We start from the raw sequence: 22754 nt of genomic DNA on the forward strand, positions 1-22754 counted from the left end.
ATTCTTAGAAAGACCTGCTGGCAAGGCTGGTCCTTGCCTGAAGTCTGGGAACTCGGGTGTGGGAAGTGTCCCCTCAATCCTGACAGGAGTTAGTGGCTCCAATGTGCTTAAACTGTGTAAACAATATGGCTTAGGCTGAATGCTTGTGTTCTGGGCATCTGGAATTTTGTATGTGCTAGTCAGAGTGAGCCCATGTTACCAGGCTCCAAGGAAAACCTTGGGCAGTAACTTTGTAATGAGTTTTACTCATTAAAAGTTGTTGGTAGTCAACACTTCACACATGATGTCATAGTTCACTGTTGAAGGGATTAATAGCGTCTTAGGTCAACTATGGGAGAAGATTCTTGGAAGCTTCTGTTTGGTTTCCTCTGCCTTCGCCCCATGAGCTTTTTGTCTTTACTGATTTTGCTTTGCAGCTTTTTGTTACACTAACCATGACTATGACTACATGCTGAGTTCTGCGAATCCCACTAGTGAAGCACCTAACTGAGGGGTAATCTCAGAGACTCTGTCAAACACATCTCCTCTCTCCTTAAATTTCCAATAACTCCCACCTCTCTCAGCTGATTACTCTGTCTTAAATATTAATGAAATAATAGAAGCAATCAGAAGTGAACTCCTTTATCCTCCTACAACCCTGTAACTGTACCCTTGTGCTCTGCCTCTCTACTATATATTAAAAAAAAAGTGCCCTGCTTCAATCAAAGACCAATCCCTGTATTAATTTTCCTCTTTCCTTAATCATAAATCTCTGTCTCCTCAGTGGATCACTTTTATCAACCATAGTTTTCCCCCATGCTTAAAAACCCTCCTGAATCCCATGTCTTGTCTAACTACCACCAAAATTCTTTGCCCCGCCATCACTGTGAAACCTCTGTAAAAAGTGTCCATACAATTGTCTATATACATACACATAAACACATATATGTGTGCTCATGTGTGTGTCTTCCACTTGGCTCCATTTTCTCATCGGACTCAATTTAGACTTGTGCCTGCATACCAGCCACATTCACAACATGTGACAGTCCTTTCTTCTGAAGCTTTTCTTTTGACTTCCTGACATGTTCTCCTGGTTTCTTCTATCTCACTAGCCACTCTCCATTTCTGGCTCCTCTACTGCTCAAGCTTTAAATTCTGAATGCTTCCAGAGTCAGCCCTTAATCTTTTTCTTTTTCTTATCTACACATTAAAAATTCTCATCTAGTCCCATGGTTTTACCTATAAGCAGATGAATCTGAAGTTTCTATCTCCAGTCCTAACCTCCAAAACAACTACTGACTATTTCAAACGTGGCCAAAACAGAATTCTTAATTCTCACCCTACTCCACTTCTCAGGGGTAACAGTCCGACTTCCTAGATGACTCAGTGGCAAAGAATCCCCACCTGCTAATGCAGGAGATACAAAAGACGAAGGTTCAATCCCTGGGTTGGGAAGAGTCCCTGGCATAGGAAAAGGCAATCCACTCCAGTATTCTTGCCTGAACAGAGGAATCTGGTGAGCTACAGTCCATGGGGTCAAAAAGAGTCAGACACTACTGAACACAATGGCAGTACAACTGAGAAGTTGTGATTAAGAGTGTGAGCTCTAAAATCAGATTAAATGGTTTAGACCTTGACACCACCACTTAATACCCCAGTTTCCTCATCTATAATATAAGAATAACGCTACCTTCTTCATAAGGTTGTGATGATTATTATTAAATGGGATAATCCATGAAAACTGCTTAAACAGTACCTGGCACACAGTAAATAATCAATATTAGCTATTGTTATTCAGCTGGTTGCCCAGAGCAAAACCATGGGTCATTCCATGACTAATGATCTAAATTATGACCTAAAACACTCTGTCATGTCAAACTCTTCTTTTCTTTAGCATTTCTAGAAATATCTAAAGTAATCCTATTTATTTGCATGTTTATTTCCTGAATTCCCCCCAAATTTTGATATAAGTTTCACGATAGCAGAGACCCTGCCTGCCTTGGTAATTGCTGGATCTGCAGAAAATGATACCTACCGCATCCTTGATATGCCATAAATATTTGTTAAAATGAGTTAATGGGTGAACTCCAAAATCTTTCTATCATAACAAGAGACTACAAATCCTAAGGCTACTTATGCTTTGGTAGAAAGCAATTTCCAAGATTCCTTGCTTTAAAAACAAATACATATTCAATGGCTTCCTACTGTCCAGAGTCAAATTCAACTTATGCAGTAATACTTCTCAAATGGCCCCAGCCCACCATTCCAACTACATTTCCCACTATTCCCTGACTCTGCTACAAAGCACATGCCTTTGAGCTTTCCCGCTTCCATACTCTAGCTCCACTGTTCCCTTTCATCTAAAATGCCCTTCCTCCTACCTCTAATTCACAAAATGCTATTCTAAGGATCAGCTTAAATCAGCCAACATAACTGATCCTTTTTCATTCCCTACTCTCATCAAAAGTAATCCCTCTTGTGCCTCCTTTAATACATTTATATTCTACTTAATTCCTTGAGGGTAGGAACCACATACCATCCATCTTTATTGTTCCCATACTCTATTATACACATAATAATTCCCACACTCTATTATACATATAACATTTATTGTGTACAATAAATATTTATAAATTAACTTTAAACAGACCTTCTCCTAACCACACCATCTGGAGATATCACCAACAATAAAGATACACTGGAATTTATTTGTGTCAGAGATACAAGGAGAGCTGATTCTTAGTGTGACATATATAAAAAGACAATTAATAATCCAAGATTACTCATTTTGGTTGCCAAACAAGCACCACAAAACAAATTTTACAGGCATTCAGAGAGGAATAAGCCAACAAAAGATGTCATGGCTTATGCTCCAATTAAAAATAAATTTTAAAAAAATGGAATGGCTGAGAAAAGTATCATTTTAATGATCATCTGCAATCTTGAAATTAAAATTTAATTGTATGTATTTATAATGCATCCTTTTCTCTGTTCTATACAGCAACACTGGCTCAGAATCCTTAAATCAAAACCACACATTAGAGAAGGCATTACTTAAAGGTGATCAGGGAAAAGGCAAAGAACACCGTAAAACTTTACTGTAGCACTAATAATGCCTAAAGAAATTGCTATAAACTGCTAAAAACCACAGTGCCAACTGCAGTAGAGACTGTTTGTGGTTTACCCAGAACCCAGCCACTCTTTCTAAACAGAATCCTAGTATTGTTATCTATACTTCCCTCACATAGCCTATGTATCCTTAATAATCTCACCAAAGTAACCACTAATTCAAAAACAGACCTGTTTCCTCATTCTGGCCATTCAGACTGGAGGGGAGATTTTGGGGGTGTTTCTATGAAAGGCAGGCTTGTCCCTCTTGAAAGGGCCCTAGGAAGCCACTTCTGTCTCCGTCTCTCAATCGCTCTCTTCTCCCACTTAAACAAGGGATCATGTTGCTCCAGTGCCATCAGTACCACAGTCTCGAGGGAAAAGTGTTAAGAGAAGCCAATGCTACAGCCGTGGTGAGTATAAAGATACAATAATACAGAAATAATATAGAATACATTCTACACAGAATAATAGAGGAAAAAAGATTATGATAATTCAGTCTTAATGAGAACTAATATTGAGGGCGTACTGTGTGCCAGGCACTGTCTAGTACCATATGTGCAATATTTTAATCTTCACAACAACTCTGTGAATTATATATAATAACTATCACCACTTTTTGAGATGAAGAAACTGAGGAACAAAGAGGTTCATCAATACGCACCATCACTTTGTCATGTTAAGTGGAAAAAGGAGAATATAAAAATACCAGAAGTGTTTCCATGTAGAAAACTAAATGTGCATATAAAAAAAAAAAAAACATAATAGGAAGGTACAAAATGACAAAAGCTGGTATGTCATAGTGGCAAATTTTTTTCTACTTTTTAAAAAATTGTAGTGGCCATTTATATATTAAGAACAAATAATTTTAAAGTGTAATTTATAAAACATATCTATAAATTCATCCCCTCAAACATTCCACTCAAAGAGAAACCAAATTAATATAACTGGAGAGGCGTATCAATTAAATTCAGATCTATAAAACCAAAAATCTCAAGTTAACCTCAACTTAAACAAAATAAAAACATATTTCTGTTTCAAACAAAAGAAGTCTGAAGGTAAACAGTCCAAGGCTGGTAGGGCAGTCTGACAAAGTTGTCAAGGGATTCAGGATGCTTTCACCTCCTACTACGTCATCCTTGGAGCATGGCCCTCATGCGTCCATCCTTAAGGTTCAACCTTGGAAGATATCACCTGACATGTTCTCTGTATAGCAGAAGGGAGTAAGTGGGGAAAGTTCACCTTTTACTGAAGCTCCTGATAAAACATATCACTTTCACTTAATGTCTAATGTCCAAAACTAGTCCTGTGTCCAAACCTAACTGCAAAGAAAGCTGGAAAATACAGTCAACTGAGTATTATTAAAGAAGGGGAGCCCCCTCAAAACTCTAACAGCCTTTTTTAATAGAAATGGAAAAGCCAATCTTCAAATTCCTATGGAATTACAAGGGGCCCAGATTAATTAAAACAGTCTTGAGAAAGAAGAACAAAGTTGGAGGGCTCACTCCTCCAAATCTCAAACATATTACAAAACTATAGTAATCAAGGTTCTGTGATACTGACATAAGAACAGACCCACAGACCAATGGAATAGAACTGAAAAGTCCAGAAATAAACCCATACATTTATGGCCAACTGCTTTTTGAAAAGGGTTTAAAAGTTCATTTGATGGATAAAGAATAATCTCTTTAAGGAATTATGTTGGGAAAATTGGATTTCCACATCTAAAACAATGAAGTTAGACTTCTACTTCACACCATATACAGAAATTAACTCCAAGTGGATCAAATTAAAAATAAGAGCTAAATGGCAACCCACTCCAGTATTCTTGCCTGAAGAATCCCATGGACAGCAGAGCCTGGTAGGCTACAGTCCATGGGGTCGCAAAGAGTTGGACACAACTGAGTGACTTCATTCACTCATTCACAAACTGTAAAACTCTAGCAAGAAAATATAGAGAAAAATCTTCATGATATTGGACTTGGCAATGACTTCTCGGATATGGCACCACAGGCAGAGGAAACAAAAGACAAAATAAATAAACTGGACTTTGTGAAAACAAAAAAACTTTGTGCATCAAAAGATAATTATCAACAGAGTGAAAAAAAGCAAAGCACAGAATGGGAGAAAATGTTTGCAAGTCATATATCTGATAAGAGCTTAATATTCAGAATACATACAGAAGAATTCTTCAGCTTCTTCAATACAGAACTCTTCAGTCTCAACAACAAAAAAACAAACAACTCAATTTAAAATACTGGCAAATGACCTGAATAGACACTTCTCTGAAGAAGATACGCAAATGGCCAAAAAGTACATGAAAATCCGCCACTAATCATTTGGGAAAGGCAAATTAAAACTACAATGAGATACCCTTTCACACATACTAGAATGGATACAATAAAAAAATGTCAAGCTACCAAGTGTTGACAAAAATACACAGCAACTGAAACGTTAGTACATTGCTGGTAGGACTGTGCAATGGTACAACTGCTTTGGAAAGCAGTTTGGCAACTGCTCAAAAATGTTAAACACAGAATTACTATATGACCCAGAAATTCCACTCCTGGGTACACGTCCAAAAGAATTAAAAACAGGAAATCAAACAGATATCTATATACCAACATTTGATGCAGTATTATTCATGATAGCCACAAAGCAGAAACCACCCAAATGTTCACTGAAAGATGGATGGATAAAAAAATGTGGTTAATATACATACAATGGTATATTATTCAGCCTTAAATACAAATGAAACTGTGATATATGCTACAAAAAGGATGAATCTTGAAGACATTAAGTGAAATAAGCCAGATACGAAAGGATAAATACTGTATGATTCAACTTTTATGAAACATCCAGAATAGGCAAATTCATAGAGAAAGAAAATAGATTACAGGTTGCCAAGAGCTTGGGGGAGAAGAAAATGGAAAGTATTGCTTTATTAGTACACAGTTTCTGTTTGGGGTGATGAAAATTTTCAGAAATAGACAGCCGTAATGGTTACAAAACATTGTAAACATGTCACTGAATTATACATTTTCAAATGGTTAAAACAGAAATTTTTGACATATGTTTAGCCACCAAAAAACAACTGGTAAAAAAAAAAAAAAGAACAAAGGGAGACAGGAAAATGGGGGAAACCAGAGAGATGACGGTGTTTTTCATTCATCTCAGAAACACATACATACACACGCACGTGCGCACACACACACACACACACACACTCTCTCATGTGTAGTAAGAAGTTCAGGCAGCTACAATTTTCAAGGGTCCTTCCCTCCCCAGAGTTGTACCATGACTCCAAATTCAAGTATATTTCCAAAGCACTGGTAACAAGGAGCATTTAGAGCACGTCCAAAACACATACACAAACACAAACACAAAATAATCACAAGTTAAATTATAATCAAACAGCACCAGAATTCAACCACTGTAACTGCCTTTACTCACGCTGTATTCTTTATGTAGTAATAATCTAAAGTAACAACCTAATAACGTCTTTTTAGTTTTAATAATTTGGCTAAATATGTGAATAAACCAGATGGCATTCATATAGCCATATCTGCTATACCCTAAAAACTCCAAAGGAAAATTAATCAAAACTAAGCTGAGCTTTCTTTTTTTTTTTTTTTAAGCTGAGCTTTCTTTGGAAGAAAAGCTATAACAAACCTAAACAGCATATTAAAAAGCAGAGACATTACTTTACCGACAAAGGTCTGTCTAGTCAAAGCTATGGTTTTACCAGTAGTCATGTACGGGTATGAGAGCTGGACTATAAAGAAAGCTGAGTGCTCAAGAATTGATGCTTCTGAACTGTGGTGTTGGGAAAGACTCTTGAGGGTCCCTTGGACAGCAAGGAGATCAAACCAGTCAATCCTAAAGGAAATCAACCCAGAATATTCATAGGAAGGACTGATGCTAAAGCTGAAGCTCCAATACTTTGGCAACCTGATGTCAAGAGCCAACTCATTGGAAAAGACCCTGATGCTGGGAAATATTGAAGGCAGGAGGAAAAGTGGTCGACAGAGCATGAGATGGTTGGATGGCATCACCAACTCAATGGACATGAGTTTGAGCAAGTTCCAGGAGATAGTGAAGGACAGGGGGGTCTGGCATGCCGCATCCATGGGGTCGCAAAGAGTCAGACGCAACTGAGCGACTGAGCGACAAAGCTGAGCTAAACACACTGGTCATCTATAAAACTCCATATCCAATATGCTGGAATAGAGTCATATTTAAAGGCATGTAAATAAATACTAGTCTTTACATTTTGGAGGCTAGTATCTTTTAGAAATGGACAACCTTTAAAGCAGAAGAAATATAAACCAGGCGAAACAGTTAATCATAGTGAAAATCCTTCTGTGAAAGGACAGTAGTAAACTGAACTAGACATTTTCTTGGTATTTTTTCAGAAAGTTTTCCAAACTTTCAAAATGAGAAATTCTGACTCCAATATAATTTGAGTAACCTGCAGAGAATTTTAGGGGAAAAAAATTAGTCCAAACAGCCTTACCTGAAAATTCTTAGTATTGGGGCCTTTAAAAATCTAAATAATTTCTATTTCAAAAACTACATACTCTTACAAAAATCATCTTTGTATATTTCAGAATTGAAATGTAAATTAGATACTACTACAAAGGAAATATCACTATTGCTAGCGGAAAAATTCCTTCATTATTTCCAAATACCAGCTATACGACATCATTTCCTTTTACCTCTGTTTTTTAAAAATGGGTTGGTTGAAATTTTATTTTTTGTAGCATACCTAATTGAAAACAAAATGATACTAGGTTATTACAAATATTTCATTCTAACCCTGGGTAACTATTTTAAACTATGGATGCTACTATCTAGGAACTCTGGTTAGAGCTACTTTAAATTATTTTGATTCTAAGTAGAAGCATGGTATCCAGAAACTGAAAAATGATCACCAATTTAAGATTTAAATTTTAGTTTACAGCAATACTATTTTTAATATTTTCTTTTTCCCTTTTAGATGAAATGCAAGAATAAGCACACAATGTTTTAAGTATACAATCACCAACAAAATAAGTTACTAACAGTGTGGAAAACAGTAAAAATGACCTTCAACGACAGCAGTGCTTTCAACAAAAAAATCAGGAGAATAATCTCTCATGTAAGGAAACAAAGTACTGAATAACTGTTTAGTCCTTTGAGCAGCTATAATAAATACCACAGATCTATTTCTTTTTTTTTTTTCTAATTTTATTTTATTTTTAAACTTTACATAATTGTATTAGTTTTGCCAAATATCAAAATGAATCCGCCACAGGTATACATGTGTTCCCCATCCCGAACCCTCCTCCCTCCTCCCTCCCCATACCATCCCTCTGGGCCGTCCCAGTGCACCAGCCCCAAGCATCCAGCATCGTGCATCGAACCTGGACTGGCAACTCGTTTCCTACATGATATTTTACATGTTTCATTGCCATTCTCCCAAATCTTCCCACCCTCTCCCTCTCCCACAGAGTCCATAAGACTGTTCTATACATCAGTGTCTCTTTTGCTGTCTCGTACACCGGGTTATTGTTACCATCTTTCTAAATTCCATATATATGCGTTAGTATACTGTATTTATGTTTTTCCTTCTGGCTTACTTCACTCTGTATAATAGGCTCCAGTTTCATCCACCTCATTAGAACTGATTCAAATGTATTCTTTTTAATGGCTGAGTAATACTCCATTGTGTATATGTACCACTGCTTTCTTATCCATTTATCTGCTGATGGACATCTAGGTTGCTTCCATGTCCTGGCTATTATAAACAGTGCTGCGATGAACATTGGGGTACACGTGTCTCTTTCCCTTCTGGTTTCCTCAGTGTGTATGCCCAGCAGTGGGGTTGCTGGATCATAAGGCAGTTCTATTTCCAGTTTTTTAAGGAATCTCCATACTGTTCTCCATAGTGGCTGTACTAGTTTGCATTCCCACCAACAGTGTAAGAGGGTTCCCTTTTCTCCACACCCTCTCCAGCATTTATTATTTGTAGACTTTTGGATCGCAGCCATTCTGACTGGTGTGAAATGGTACCTCATAGTGGTTTTGATTTGCATTTCTCTGATAATGAGTGATGTTGAGCATCTTTTCATGTGTTTGTTAGCCATCTGTATGTCTTCTTTGGAGAAATGTCTATTTAGTTCTTTGGCCCATTTTTTGATTGGGTCGTTTATTTTTCTGGAGTTGAGCTGTAGGAGTTGCTTGTATATTTTTGAGATTAGTTGTTTGTCGGTTGCTTCATTTGCTATTATTTTCTCCCATTCTGAAGGCTGTCTTTTCACCTTGCTAATAGTTTCCTTTGATGTGCAGAAGCTTTTAAGGTTAATTAGGTCCTATTTGTTTATTTTTGCTTTTATTTCCAATATTCTGGGAGGTGGGTCATAGAGGATCCTGCTGTGATGTATGTCGGAGATCTATTTCTTAAATTCTGGAAGTCAGAACTCCAAGGTGCCAGCACAGTTGCTTTCTGTGTCCACACACAGTGGAAGGGTTCGCAAGCTCTCTGGGGCCTCTTTTATTATAAAGGAATGAATAATCCCATTCAGAGAGGTTCCACAAAGGCCTCACTTCCTAATGTCATCATCTTTAGAGGTTTGGATTTTAACATATGAATCCTGGAGGGACACTAACATTCAGAACACAGCAGCAATTCAATAGTAATTTGTTTTAGAGTGTGTTTTTCAAGTATCCTAGAGTTCAAATTAAAAAAGGAAATCATCCCCTAAAACCTGACCCAGGAGTAGTTAGAAAACAGTCCAGTTTCCCACTAAGTCCTACTGCTCAGCAACTACCTGAAACAAACTTCTCACAACCCAGCCCTAAAACAGATATGAAAAGGATAACTCAAATTATTTAGGTTTAAAAAAATTTTCTCTGTGGAATATTAAATTTTATTTCAAAAAGAGATTTAATCTGATTTCATATGAGGCATTTCCTTGCATTTACAAGGTCCAACAGGAATTTCAGAAGACTCAAGAGAGGCTGTAAGCTTAGTTGCTCAGTTGTATTTGACTCTTTGTGACACCATGGACTGTAGCCCATCAGGCTCCTCTATCCATGGGATTTTCCAGGCAAGAACACTGGAGTGGGTTGCCATTTTCTCCTCCAGGGCATCTTCCCAATCCAGGGATCGAACGCGCATCTCCTGCACTGGCAGGCAGGTTCTTAACCACTGAGCCACCAGGTAAGCCTACAAGAGAAGCTGAGTAATGTTAAAACAGAGCTATCCTGCAGCTGAGTATCTGACAAGCATTCTGATGTCTGTTGTCATAATACCTGGTGGCATACTACTTTATAGAAGTGATCATTTCATCCATCTTTCATATCATTTGTATAATTTAGTTTGTCTTTATTGATCTACTAGAGTTCTTTTGTTGTGTGTTCATTCCATAAACATTGAGTAATATGTGTGCCTTATGTAACTTCATTAATTACATAGAATTTACCCTACCTTTTCCTAAGATAAAGACTATATATAAAGTGCCATCTATAAGAACAGAGCAATCACTAAAGAAGAAAAAAGACTATCTGCTCAAAAATAAACTGATAAATTTTAAATCTCCTATTTACCATACCCAGTTTTGAGCTCCTCGGTTAAGGACTTAGAAAAAAATTTGAAAATGAGATTAATGAGGAAGGATTAAAGGAACAGGGACTACATAATTCTTCAAAAACTATTTTTTTTAAGTATTCATGTTTATTAGTTATTAATAAACACAAATTCAATTGCCCATTAAGGTTCAAGAAAACCACCAGGCCCCAGTAAGTACCTTCACCCTGACCAAAAGCCTTTCCCTTTCTATACCAACCTCCCAACACAGGTACAGCATAACCTTAGTTAAATTCATATTCACTGTTTCCATTCCTATGACATGATGTGTGACCATTTTCTACACAAATCTTTTTCTTAATAATTGCTTTCTCATTTGCTTCTTTTTCCAAGCAACTCTAAGCTCTCCCCAGATTTCTGAATCTCCTCTCAAGATATTCACTTACATCAGATTTTAAAGAAGTCTCTCTGGGAGATTTCTTTGCTGCCTCTATCCGGGCTGATTGACCTCTATGTTCCGTGCAATCACTCTGTATTCTCCCTCCACCATCATCCTAGGAAATCCTTTCTTCTCTCCCCTCTACTGGATCCTCTACTAGGAGATATCCTGTATTTTCTCATCTTAGTTTCCTCTCTCGTTTAGTTGGGGCTAAAGCATCCAACTCATCACAGTTTATCTATGTCTCTCCTGGTTTCAGCATAAGTCTATGTATTAAATTCCCTGCTGCTGCTAAGTCGCTTCAGTCGTGTCCAACTCTGTGCGACCCCACAGACGGCAGCCCACCAGCCTCCACCGTCCCTGGGATTCTCCAGGAAAGAACACTGGAGTGGGTTGCCATTTCCTTCTCCAATGCATGAAAGTGAAAAGTGAAAAAAAGTGAAGTCGCTCAGTTATGTCTGACTCTTCACGATCCCAGGGACTGCAGCCTACCAGGCTCCTCCGCCCATGGGAGTTTCCAGGCAAGAGTACTGGAGTGGGTTGCCATTGCCTTCTCCAAAGAAATTCCCTGGTTCCAGGTAAACCTGGATGGTGGGTTACCTTACTGGGAGTCCACGGGTTGCAGGCCAAACATTTTTTGAAGACTCGCAGCTCTTAACATGTCCTCATCCCGCCTTCACACCTGATTGAGAATACGGATGGCTACAGAATTCCAGTTTGGAAATCTTTTTCCTTCAGAATACTATCTTCTAGCTTCCAGGGTTGCTGCTGAGAATTCCAGAGCCTTTCTGATTCCTGATCCTTTGTATTGATTAGTTCTTTTCGGAAACTTTTTGAGTCTATTCTTTGTCCCCAGAGATCTGGAAATTCCACAGTGAACTGGCTGTAAATCTTGGTATGAATCTATTTCCACCCCTTGTGCTGTACTTGGTGGGGCCTCTCTGTCTAGAAACTCATGTCCTTCAATTCTAGACTATTTTCCTAGAGGTTCCTCCCCTCCGTCCTCCCAATTGGAATTTCTATTATTCGGACCTCTTAAACTGGTCCTCCAGTGTTCTTCTCTTCTATCTCCTCTCTTCTATCCCTTTGTGATTTTTGCTCTATTTTCCAAGAAACTCCTTCTGTTTTACCTTCCAGGTCTAGAACTGAGGTTTTAATTTTAGCTATCACGTTTAATTTCAAAGGATTTTTTTACTCACTTTTATTCCTTTTTAGGACATCCTGACTCACGACTTACTTCATGGTCCTTCTCTTATCTCTGAGAATATTGATAGCTTTTTTGAAATTATGCTTTCTCTGCAGACGCTGTTTCACGTAAGGTATTTTTTCCCCGTTTTTCTGTTCTTTGCAGTTATACTTATTTCCTTACAGGCTTTCTTCAGATACCTGACAATCCTTGGTTTTCTATTAGGTTTGAGAAAATGAAAGACCAATCAAAGCTCTGAAGCCCTGGGTGAAGCCCACTGATAATGAACTGCACTGACGTGTGATTGCCTAAGCCCTCTGCTGAGGAATCCCTGATATATCTATATCATAATCCTTGATTTTGGAGCTGGTCAGATGCTCCAGAGACACTTCTCTAACCTCCTGCCTTTGTGATAAAGGCCTAGTTGCCCACATTCTGCGAGTCAAGCAAAAGTAAATAAACATGTATTTACTCTCCTGTTTTCATGATGAAATGCCAATCCTAAACTATGCCTAACGTCACTCAACACAGAGAAGCTCTGTTTTACTGAAAATGAACATCCAGTCCTCGAGGAGGAAAGACAGGAGCCAGGTGGCAGAGGAGGAGAGGGGCACTAGAGCTCCTACTATTCACACAACACTTTCAATGGATCGTCCACATTTAGCTCCACCCCTACCTCAACTTTCACAGGTTCCTGACAATACCAACATCTAAGACTTTTGAGGATTCTGCCAAGTTAACAGGGATAGGCCCTGCTTTACACTGCTTTACACAATTAACGACTTAAGACCACATTCTCAGATGTGCTAAGTCAGCAGTTATCACTCGTCTACCTGCTTTTTCAGCTTCCAATATTTCACAGTATCCTCCCGTTTTTGTCATCCTTGAAGACTCATGACTTTTTAAAAATTCCTTTACTGTAGTTTTAATGCGGTTGCAGAAGAAAATGCAACTAATTTGTGTGTTCAACTCATCATCACCAAACTATGCTGAATGTTGTGCAAATAAGGTTACACACTCAATGTAAGAAAGTTTTATCTTCAAAAACTAGAGATTATTTGCGTTTTACCTTATTCCTCTAAACAGTAACATCCTCTTCTCCTTACCTTACCCTGATTAAATACTTATAGACTGTCAACTGCTAAGGGAGGGGATGATAAACCACTACTTGTGAGAAATCTCTTTTGAAATAAAACAGGATACATCAGTGAGGAAAGAAATCCATAGAATACTAATAGCTTAAAAATAAGCAAGCAAAAGATCTGATTAGTAGAAGATTCAACACTTTATATATGAAACACAGTTTAGGAAACACTAGGGTATACTGTATTTTCTTAGTGCTTACTATCAGTCCACAACACGCATTTATGGGTGCTACATAATCTTTAGTCCACAAAACATCCTAAGTGAATGAATACCAATAATTTTTCAGGATTATTTTCATCTTCTGAGTTGAGGTCTAGAACTCTACCACTGATTTGCAGGTTGGAGCTTTATAAATATAAAAATAATTCATAACTACCCATTTCATAATATTTGCTGTAGGTGATGAAAATACAGATGAGCTCAATATTTACTGAAAAACAGTTATGTTAAAAACCACAAAATGTGACAATGCAAAATATCCTAAGAGAAGGAATAAGATGCTGTCTGCATAGTCAGACATCAGAAGGAAAGACACCTCTGATGCCAATATAATTCAATAAAACATTATCAGTAAGTTATGTTTGTCAACAGTAAAATAAAGTTATTTACATCCCTGTATAACTATACATGCCAACCAAACTTTCAAAACTAGCATTTTATCTTCCTTTATCATAAGGCCCAATAGAAACTCCAAACCAGAATGAGAAAAAAGACAACAAAATTTAATTATAAATCACCAGAAAAAGAAAATTCTAAACCAACCTTCAACCTTTTGGAAGAATAAGCTATTATTATTATCTCAATTTTCCACTGATGATAAAACAGACTTAGAGAAGTTAAGTAACTTGCTTAAATCAACCAGCCCATAACCAAGGGAGCCAGTCTGAAACCAAAGTCCCTGCTATTGTTTAGCATATAGGTTTAGAACAGAAATATTTCAGGGTGAGGTATTCCACTGTAGATCTTCACCATGGAAACTCTAAGTATTAAATTTAATTAGCCTTTTATCACTATGAATAGAACAAACTGAATAGATGTGTGTTTTTTTGTAGATTTAGTCTACAGTGATGTGTAAGCAATTTGAAATAAAAATCGAAATTTAACAAATGACTGCATGACTGAACTCATGTATTCTTAAAAGATTGTTTTCAACCACATAGGTAGGTATTTTCAAACTTAATTAGATCAGGGTTGAGAGGAATAGTGTTGATGAGGAAGAATTAAAGAGAAAAATTAATGTATGTCAGAAGTGAGTGGGAAAAAAGACTAATTGATCCTATAAGTTATTTATCTTTAAAATCAAGTCAAATTACTCTCCAGTATTATTATCTACCACTCTATACTCAGAATATAAGTCTACAGTAATCACAGAGTTCTACTTGCTCACAGTGCTGAAACAGCACCAATTATATATGGCTTCCTCTTTAATAAAAGTACTGTATATTCTGGCTTCTTTGCACTACACATAAATAGGTGCTGGCACTTGAAACCCATAGTTTCACAGATGCAAATAACAGAAAAGTTCCCACACTAATCCTAAAGTCTGAAACCAACAGCTTAGCAAAAACATTATAACCTTAGAAAAAACAGTACTTAAAACTATAATGAATCCTGAAATTGCATGTCCATGATCTTTTCCTCTGAAATATCACAAAGTAATGAAAATAACTAAAGCTGCAAAAAGATACGGTGAGAACTTCTGAATTTGTTGTGAATGCCTATAGGTGAATAGCAAGTTGATATGAGAGCAAGAAAAGGTCATAAATAGAGACCTATCAGTAATTCCTAGGACTTTAGACGCTAACAGCACTGATTCATTATTCTATTTAATTTCATTCTACTTTACAGGGTGCTTTTCCTGGACTGGATGCAAATGCTCACCAGCCTCACTCATGTCCTACTCCACCATGATTAAGCTTATCTTTCAGTTCTTGTGACTATCACACAGGAGACAAAAGTTCACAACCACTAAGTTAAAATCTTACTTATTCTGATTTGGATTTTCTCTCCAAACCATACCACATTCCAAATTTCCCCTCAAAATTAACTCTTTCTATCCCTGACACAAGGGACACCATGACTTCATACTGAAAGGGCATTTCCCAAAGGGTGTTCCATGGAATACTGGCTTTCATCCATCTTCCCCAAAACATAAAAAATTTCAGGATAACCCACAATATTTCTAACATTTAATTTTGTTCAAAATACTTTCCCATATTTATTTAGCCACATAAACCTTCTCCCCTCCAAAAGCACCTATTAATATCCCAGATTTCCAGAACTCACTTAAAAACTAGGGAGGGGGCTAGAGTAAAGAAACCCTAACTCCCAACAGAACAGCTCATGTGAGGAAGAATTAATGGGCAAATAGTGAGACTGGGAAGTGGAGAGCCAGGTCTTTGAGCCTCCTGTTAACCATGAGAGCCAAAGTGCTACTTTCCTACAGCAGCAGATAAAGAAGCACTAGAATGGGAGGAGGGGTACTGGCCAATAGAGGCTAATAGCTATTAATTAGAAGAAGTGGACAATGCAGAGGGGAAGTATGGAGCAACTAGCTGAGAAAAGCAATTCTGTTACTCTGGTCAGTATCAAAGGGGGATAAAGGAAATCCCCTGGATCTGGAAAGGAGTTTTGTATGCAGTGATAACAAAAGACAGTCATTCATATGTCTGGGATGACCTGTATTTATAGTGCGGGTTAAAAAAAAAAAAAAAACCTTTATGGAAAGAAGTTCTTGACTCAAGATACAGCAAAATCTGCTGAGCAATTCTTCGTATTAGCTACTGAAACTTGAAGGCAACCGCACTGGAAGTTTTGTGAGTAACAAGGGATGAGACCATGAGTAACAAGGGAACCAGCAAACCCTGCTCACCTGTATCTACTGTAACATGCATCTGGAGTAATGGGAAGGCATAAACAAAAACTACAGCCAATAACTGTAGGTCATATCCCTCATGTTTGACAAGTTATACAACTTTACAGTCAATGGTAGTCAACATCCAGGAGCCCAAAGTCAGAGAAGGAAAAACGTGAAAAGAAAGGAAATGAACCATCGAAGACAAAACAAATGAGTGAATTCACCTGTCCGTTAATTTCTAAATTAAAAGTACCCAGTTATTCACAAATCAGCCTGAAGTAGCAACCCAGGAAAACAGTATATTCACACTCATTATCTCATTTTTCCTCTCTCCTATTCTCCCTCCCTCCTTCCAAGTATCTTATCCCTATCTAAGTTCCTTTTCTTTAAATTCTTCAGTCTGTCCCTAATTTAAACACGTGTGCTTTTTGAAAAGGGCAACCATAATCTTTTCACTGTTAAACAGCCAACATGCTTTAGTATCATCTACCCTAGAATTCTAACTCTGCTCAATCCAATCTTCAGTAAACTATACAAGAAAACACAGGAATTCTGTATAACAATAGTTATTCTTTCAACACATGGCTACTTAGTATTTTCTATTCTAGTATATTTAATTTTTTAAATGCTAGCTGGACTTAGTAAACTGATTCTAAAACCTATCAAAACCAATAGGATGAAGTCAGCAATATATACAATATACTGGCAATAAGTGAACATGAAAAGAAAAGGTTTTGGGAGAATTTTCTTTACTACCATAGAAGAGGAGTACAATAAACTATTAATTTGCAACAAGCTCAGTTCTTTTACTTTAAAATAGCCTGGGCTTACTATCTAATATTAGTCAAGTCCCAGGAATTATTTCATAAAATTTCCAAAATTATTTCATAAAATTTCCAACATATTATGCTATTTGTGTTTACACCATTATGCTTAGGTATGCCCTACATTTTCATATGAAATAAGTTCCTAAAATTGTTATTGTTATTCTTGACATCCCTGTTCTCACTCATGGAGCAATATATCCTTTTGAAAAGAAAGAAATAGAAGAGAAGTGGAAATATAATAGCCACCACTTATGAACATGCTTCTATCATGTGCCAGCACTGTGTGAGAGCAAATAATTGTACTTATTATCACTCTTAGAAGAGACTAGATTATTAGGTGACTAGTATAAAGGAAACTACCCAACCTATATTTATGGTGACATTTATGATGATCCTAATTGAGGACTTGCTGCTGCTGCTGCTAAGTTGCTTCAGTCGTGTCTGACTCTGTGCGACCCCATAGACGGCGGCCCACCAGGCTCCCGTCCCTGGGATTCCCCAGGCAAGAACACTGGAGTGGGTTGCCATTTCCTTCTCCAATGCATGAAAGTGAAAAGTGAAAGTGAAGTCGCTCAGTCCTGTCCAACTCTTAGCAACCCCATGGACTGCAGCCCACCAGGCTCCTCCGTCCATTGGATTTTCCAGGCCAAGAGTACTGGAGTGGCGTGCCATTGCCTTCTCCGAATTGAGGACTTAAATAAACCTAATTATGTGTATTAAATGAACTTTTTGATAATTTGGTATGATTAATAAGCTTAGGAAAAGCTAACAATGAAGAACAGTATAAGTGAAAAACAAAGAAAAGAGTCAGATTTCTGTAATTAGGCCATCATCACCTCCCTACACATCAAAAAATGTGAATAAGCTTTAAAATTACTCTAATAAAATGAAAAGTTTAAACCACAGTACCTACTGATGTACTCTAGTAGCAAGTTTATTAACCATTCAGGCTATTTTGTGTGTGTACATACACTGAATAAACTATAAAATTACTGTTGTTAAAGGATAATTTATATGAAATATTGTAAACTCCAATATTCAGAAAGCATCAAAATACAGTTAGCCACATACAGTCTGGCTTTTTTTTTATTTGAGTAATATTTTCTTTACCCTATTTTTTAAGCAACTTGATTCAGAATTTCCTAAAATTTTAACTTTCCATTTCAAAGTAGAAGATAGCCAATTTAATGAATAACATATTCATTTAGTCACTATCAGCAAATTAGCTTATAATGTAAAAGCTATTTTTACAACTCTACTGTAGAGTTACACTACTGACATAAAAACTATTATTTTATAAACAAAACATATAAACCATAATCATTTTGACAAAAAATAAGGACAAAACAGAATCTTTCAAATCCTACTGTATATAACTGGAAAATATAAATTTGACAGTGATCTACGCGTTAAGGTATAAAAGCACTCTTATCCTCTTGCTCTATTGCTCAATGGCTTAGTCCCCTCTTCCTCTCTAGAGCTCTACTTACTCCCTCCTTGAGGCCATCAGCAGCAAATGCAAGGAGTGCTATCCAAAGACAAAATCTGACTTTGAACTGTCAGTTTTCTCATTGTCATGATGCTGTAATGAACAAAACATGAACAGTATCAATATAAACGAGAAATGGGTCATAACTAGGAATAAAGTGAAATGGATGGAAATGAAGCAAGTCAAATAGAATTTTGCTGATTCCATTTTTAAAAATAAGGCATATGAAGGGAGGAGTGTTTTGGGGGAGAATGGATGTAAGTACACATATGGTTCAGTTCCTTTGCTGTTAACCTGAAACCATTGTTAATCTGCTACACCCCAATACAAATTAAAAAGTTTTTAAAAAATAAAGATATTATCTAGATGGCACTTTCATTAATACAGACAGCCAAACACAAATATACAGCATGTATTAACAGAGTATTTACTACTGCTCTCCTGTTGCAAATATTGGGTCTTTTAAAACTCAAACTAAAAACTGTATCATTTAAGGCAAATCTAAATTATCAAATTTAACCCCAACAAACAAATTCTTTCAATCTCCATCACAGACCAAATAAATAATGTTAAAAAATTAAACTGAGGCCAATTCACTATCTGGAAACTTCCTTAATCTAACTGCTTTTTATATAATGTTAGGTAGTGAGAATAAAATAAGACATTTCCCAATGTGCAATCAAATTATACTCGAAGAACAACGGATCTATTTCAATAATTAAATGAGGAGACTTAAATTGTTAAATAACCCAATTTCTCAAATAACTTAAAAATAGTAAATACTACTACTCATGATGTACTTCTTGACAGCTTTTTCCATTCTTGTCTTCCTCCTTACCTAGACTTCTATGATTGGTACCTTCCACTTTCAAGACCTCAAACACCAACTTAAAAATGCCTGAGACTTAATCACTGCCTAGTCACAAAGCCTGGCTTCCCAGGTGGCTCAGGGGTAAAGAATCTGCCTGCTAAACAAGAGACACAAGTTCGATCCCTGGGTTAGGAAGATTCCCTGGAGAAGGGAATGGCAACTCACTCCAGTATTCTTGCCTGGGAAATCCCATGGACAGAGGAGCCTGGTGGGTTACAGCGCATGGGATCCCAAAAGAGTTCGACACGACTTAGCTACTAAATAACAACAACAAAAGTTCTAAAGCCTACAAAATAAATCCTAAAAATTCTAGTCCCTTATTTCCTATTACAACAGGAGTGTACTTAAGAGACTGTATATATTATTTTTGTTACATCACACCAGACTTCTAAAAGGCAAAATATGAAGGATAATACCAAAACTCAGTTTATTTTAAAATTGTGAAAAGTCCGTGTTTTAAAATTATTTAAAAATCTACTATATTAATAAAAATAAAATGTATTTGGCCAAACACTTCTTTGACTTTTGGCTTATGTGGTTTAAATTAAATATATACAAACAAGTTTTTTTTAATATAGATAAAAGAAACAAGATCCAGGGAATCATATTTAGTGGAAAATGTATATAAATTTTTCTGATAATACAGCAAAATATCTCATAACATAAATGTAAATTCCTAACAACCAAAAGGCAATTGAGGATAGTTTTCTCTCTTATCATAATTTTTACATTTACAACTGGTACATACAAAGAGTTCTCCCATTATTTTACAGATGAGAAAGGATATTAAATGACAACCATAATCATAAACTAGAGTATTCCTATGGAACCATAATTTAAGAACTGAAACTCTAACTCAAAGTATCAGAATCTTTTCATTAAATTTTAAAAAGAACTAAAAAATTTCTAAATTTATGAAACATGAAGTATAAAACTACACAGGCTTTATAAAATATTTTGCTCTACATATAAAATTAAAGGACATATACTCACTAATCCAGTATCAAAGTCAAAACTGTCTCATTCTTAACACAGTGAGCTCTTGAAAGATGATTTAAAATTCTTACATTTCCAGTATGAGTTTACTAATCAGTTTCTCAAAATCATTCAATTCATGTCTTATACACACACACATATATATATTTAACCCTATGACATCAAGTTACTAGAAAATTCCTGATATTGACATATTGAATAATTAAAGTTATTATGTGCATGCAATCCTGAATAAGTGATTTACCTGGCAAATGAATTTTTAATAAATTTCAAGTCCAAAAAAGGGAATAATCACCAACTGACTTTTGGTTCAAAAAAAATAAAGCTTTACTTGGGAACAAAGACATTTTACTATAAAAACTTTCCAACAAACTCAAGTATCCTTATTCCATAGATACAAAATAACTTCTTTGGCTAATATCCTTCAAAAGTCAGTGTACCAATACAGATGCATTGGTATGTACTATATTAACAGTATGATGTGTGATGATGTATACTCTCCTCACAGTGAACTGGTGGATGTTGGAACTTGCTCACAGGTAACACTGGAAGCAGAACTTAAACCAAGACTTCAAGCTAAAGGTCTCATGGAGAATTTGCTCTCATCATTGATCTACTCCAATATCTATGTCTTCTAAATCACATCTAGATTTCGGAGAATGAAGATAAAAAATGAACCAGTTTAGGTCTGAATTAAATTTGGAGTGAATCTAACTCTCAGGCAGGCAGGAGTTGCTCCCAAACATTCTCTAGCAAATATTATCACAAAAATTTTAAACTATTTATGTCATCTTACAAACATGACAATTTTTGGCAAGTCCATGTTTAGTAATTTCCTTGCCTTGTACTATATAGAGATGTAATAAAACCCAGTGATGACCACCTTCAAGTTCCTGTTGATCTAAGATATTTTAAAACCTCCTCCCATTTCCAGAGTGACTTCCAAAGCCTAGGAAGGAATGTTTCCACTAATAAATACCTTTCCCTTGAATGCCTGTTAGACCACCACGCTTTAGGCAAAGTGAGCAATAATCCATTTCCGCCCGTCATAGAATTATTCAAAATTTGTCTGACCGAAAAAACTTAAGTTCTTCCCCTCAAGCTTCACATTAAATCAAGGCAACAACTGAGTACCATGCTTTCACTCTTGGGAAAATATTTACCGAAAACTACTGAAAAAAAAAAACCCTTGAATTGGTGTCTACTCTTTTATTGTGTGTAAACATACATATTTAAATACATAATACATACACAACAGATATTATATGTTTATATACTTACTACAGAGTAGAGAGTTTATCACGGTAGCTCTCTATAACAAATCACAATGGCCAGCTAAAGAGTTTTTATTTTAAATACAAACTTACCCCATTCTAGGTATTCAAGAATGTTCTTCTCTCTTCTCAATGGAGAATTATTGCATTCATCGTAAAGGCAGATGAGGATATCCAGTAACGTTTCCACACTGAAGCACTGCCCATTGGTCTGAGCGGGCCCGTCCAAAATAAACTGCTCCAACTGCCTCAAACGCACTTCTCCAGACATGTTTGCTTCAATATCCGCTGGTTTTCCTTTCAATTACTAAAACGATTTTGAATATGATTACTGAAACCTAAATGTTAAAATGTGTGGTTTAAAAATAAACCACTTGTTATTCAAATAACTGTCATGCAATGCCGGTGCTGAATTCAACATCCAACACGCCAGTAACCTCACTTAACTGAAGCGTCTTCAATTCCGCACATATACATATACTTTTGAGGGAAAGTTACCATAAAATATATATTTAATACATTCTTAAAAGAATAATACAATTAAATCGTATATTTAAATAAAATAATTAAAAAGTACAGCGAACCAGTCAACACTTCTTTAGGGAAAAAAAAAAAGCTCTTCTCCTTCATTCAAAATTCAACTCGTGCAACAGAATCCTGAAACGAATCCGGCTGCATCATTTATGAATTAAGTCCCGATCTGCATCAGCAATTCACTTCCAGGCAGAAGGAAAATCGAAAGGGGAGGAAAAAGCCAGAATGTATATAAGGGGGAGGGAAAACCAAAAATTCTGCTGCAAATCCTCCCAGCCACCACTTGGATAACGCATCAGAGGCAATTTCTCCAGCGGGAAAGGGAGGGGGCGAGGTCCCTGAAGCAGCCCCTCGGCTCGGAGCACGCCAAGTCTTCCCTGGAGGAGGCTTTTCCTTTCTCCTTCCGAAGTCCGTCTTTTTAAGGCTTTGCAGTTAGTCCTATTTCCAACCGATTCCGATGAAAACTCTTCATTTTTCT

The 22754-nt window shown here is 36.5% G+C and overlaps 1 protein-coding gene across 17 annotated transcripts in view; it reads right to left on the minus strand.

Moving 5' to 3' along the window:
- Positions 1-22275, minus strand: part of CDC42BPA (CDC42 binding protein kinase alpha) — a 296769-nt gene extending 274494 nt beyond the window's left edge. For 7 of the 17 annotated variants that reach the window (XM_027564644.1, XM_027564645.1, XM_027564639.1 and 4 more), the window contains exon 1: positions 21836-22267. In XM_027564644.1, coding sequence (XP_027420445.1) covers positions 21836-22013 — 178 coding nt within the window. In that variant the 5' untranslated portion in view covers positions 22014-22267. Of the gene's footprint in view, positions 1-21835 lie in introns of all 17 variants that reach the window. The other 10 variants (XM_027564637.1, XM_027564634.1, XM_027564633.1 and 7 more) reach the window with 6 other exon arrangements.
- Between the last annotated feature and the right edge of the window lie 479 nt (positions 22276-22754).

This window comes from Bos indicus x Bos taurus, chromosome 16 (genome assembly GCF_003369695.1).
Source record: "Bos indicus x Bos taurus breed Angus x Brahman F1 hybrid chromosome 16, Bos_hybrid_MaternalHap_v2.0, whole genome shotgun sequence".
In the NCBI taxonomy this organism is placed as follows: domain Eukaryota; kingdom Metazoa; phylum Chordata; class Mammalia; order Artiodactyla; family Bovidae; genus Bos; species Bos indicus x Bos taurus.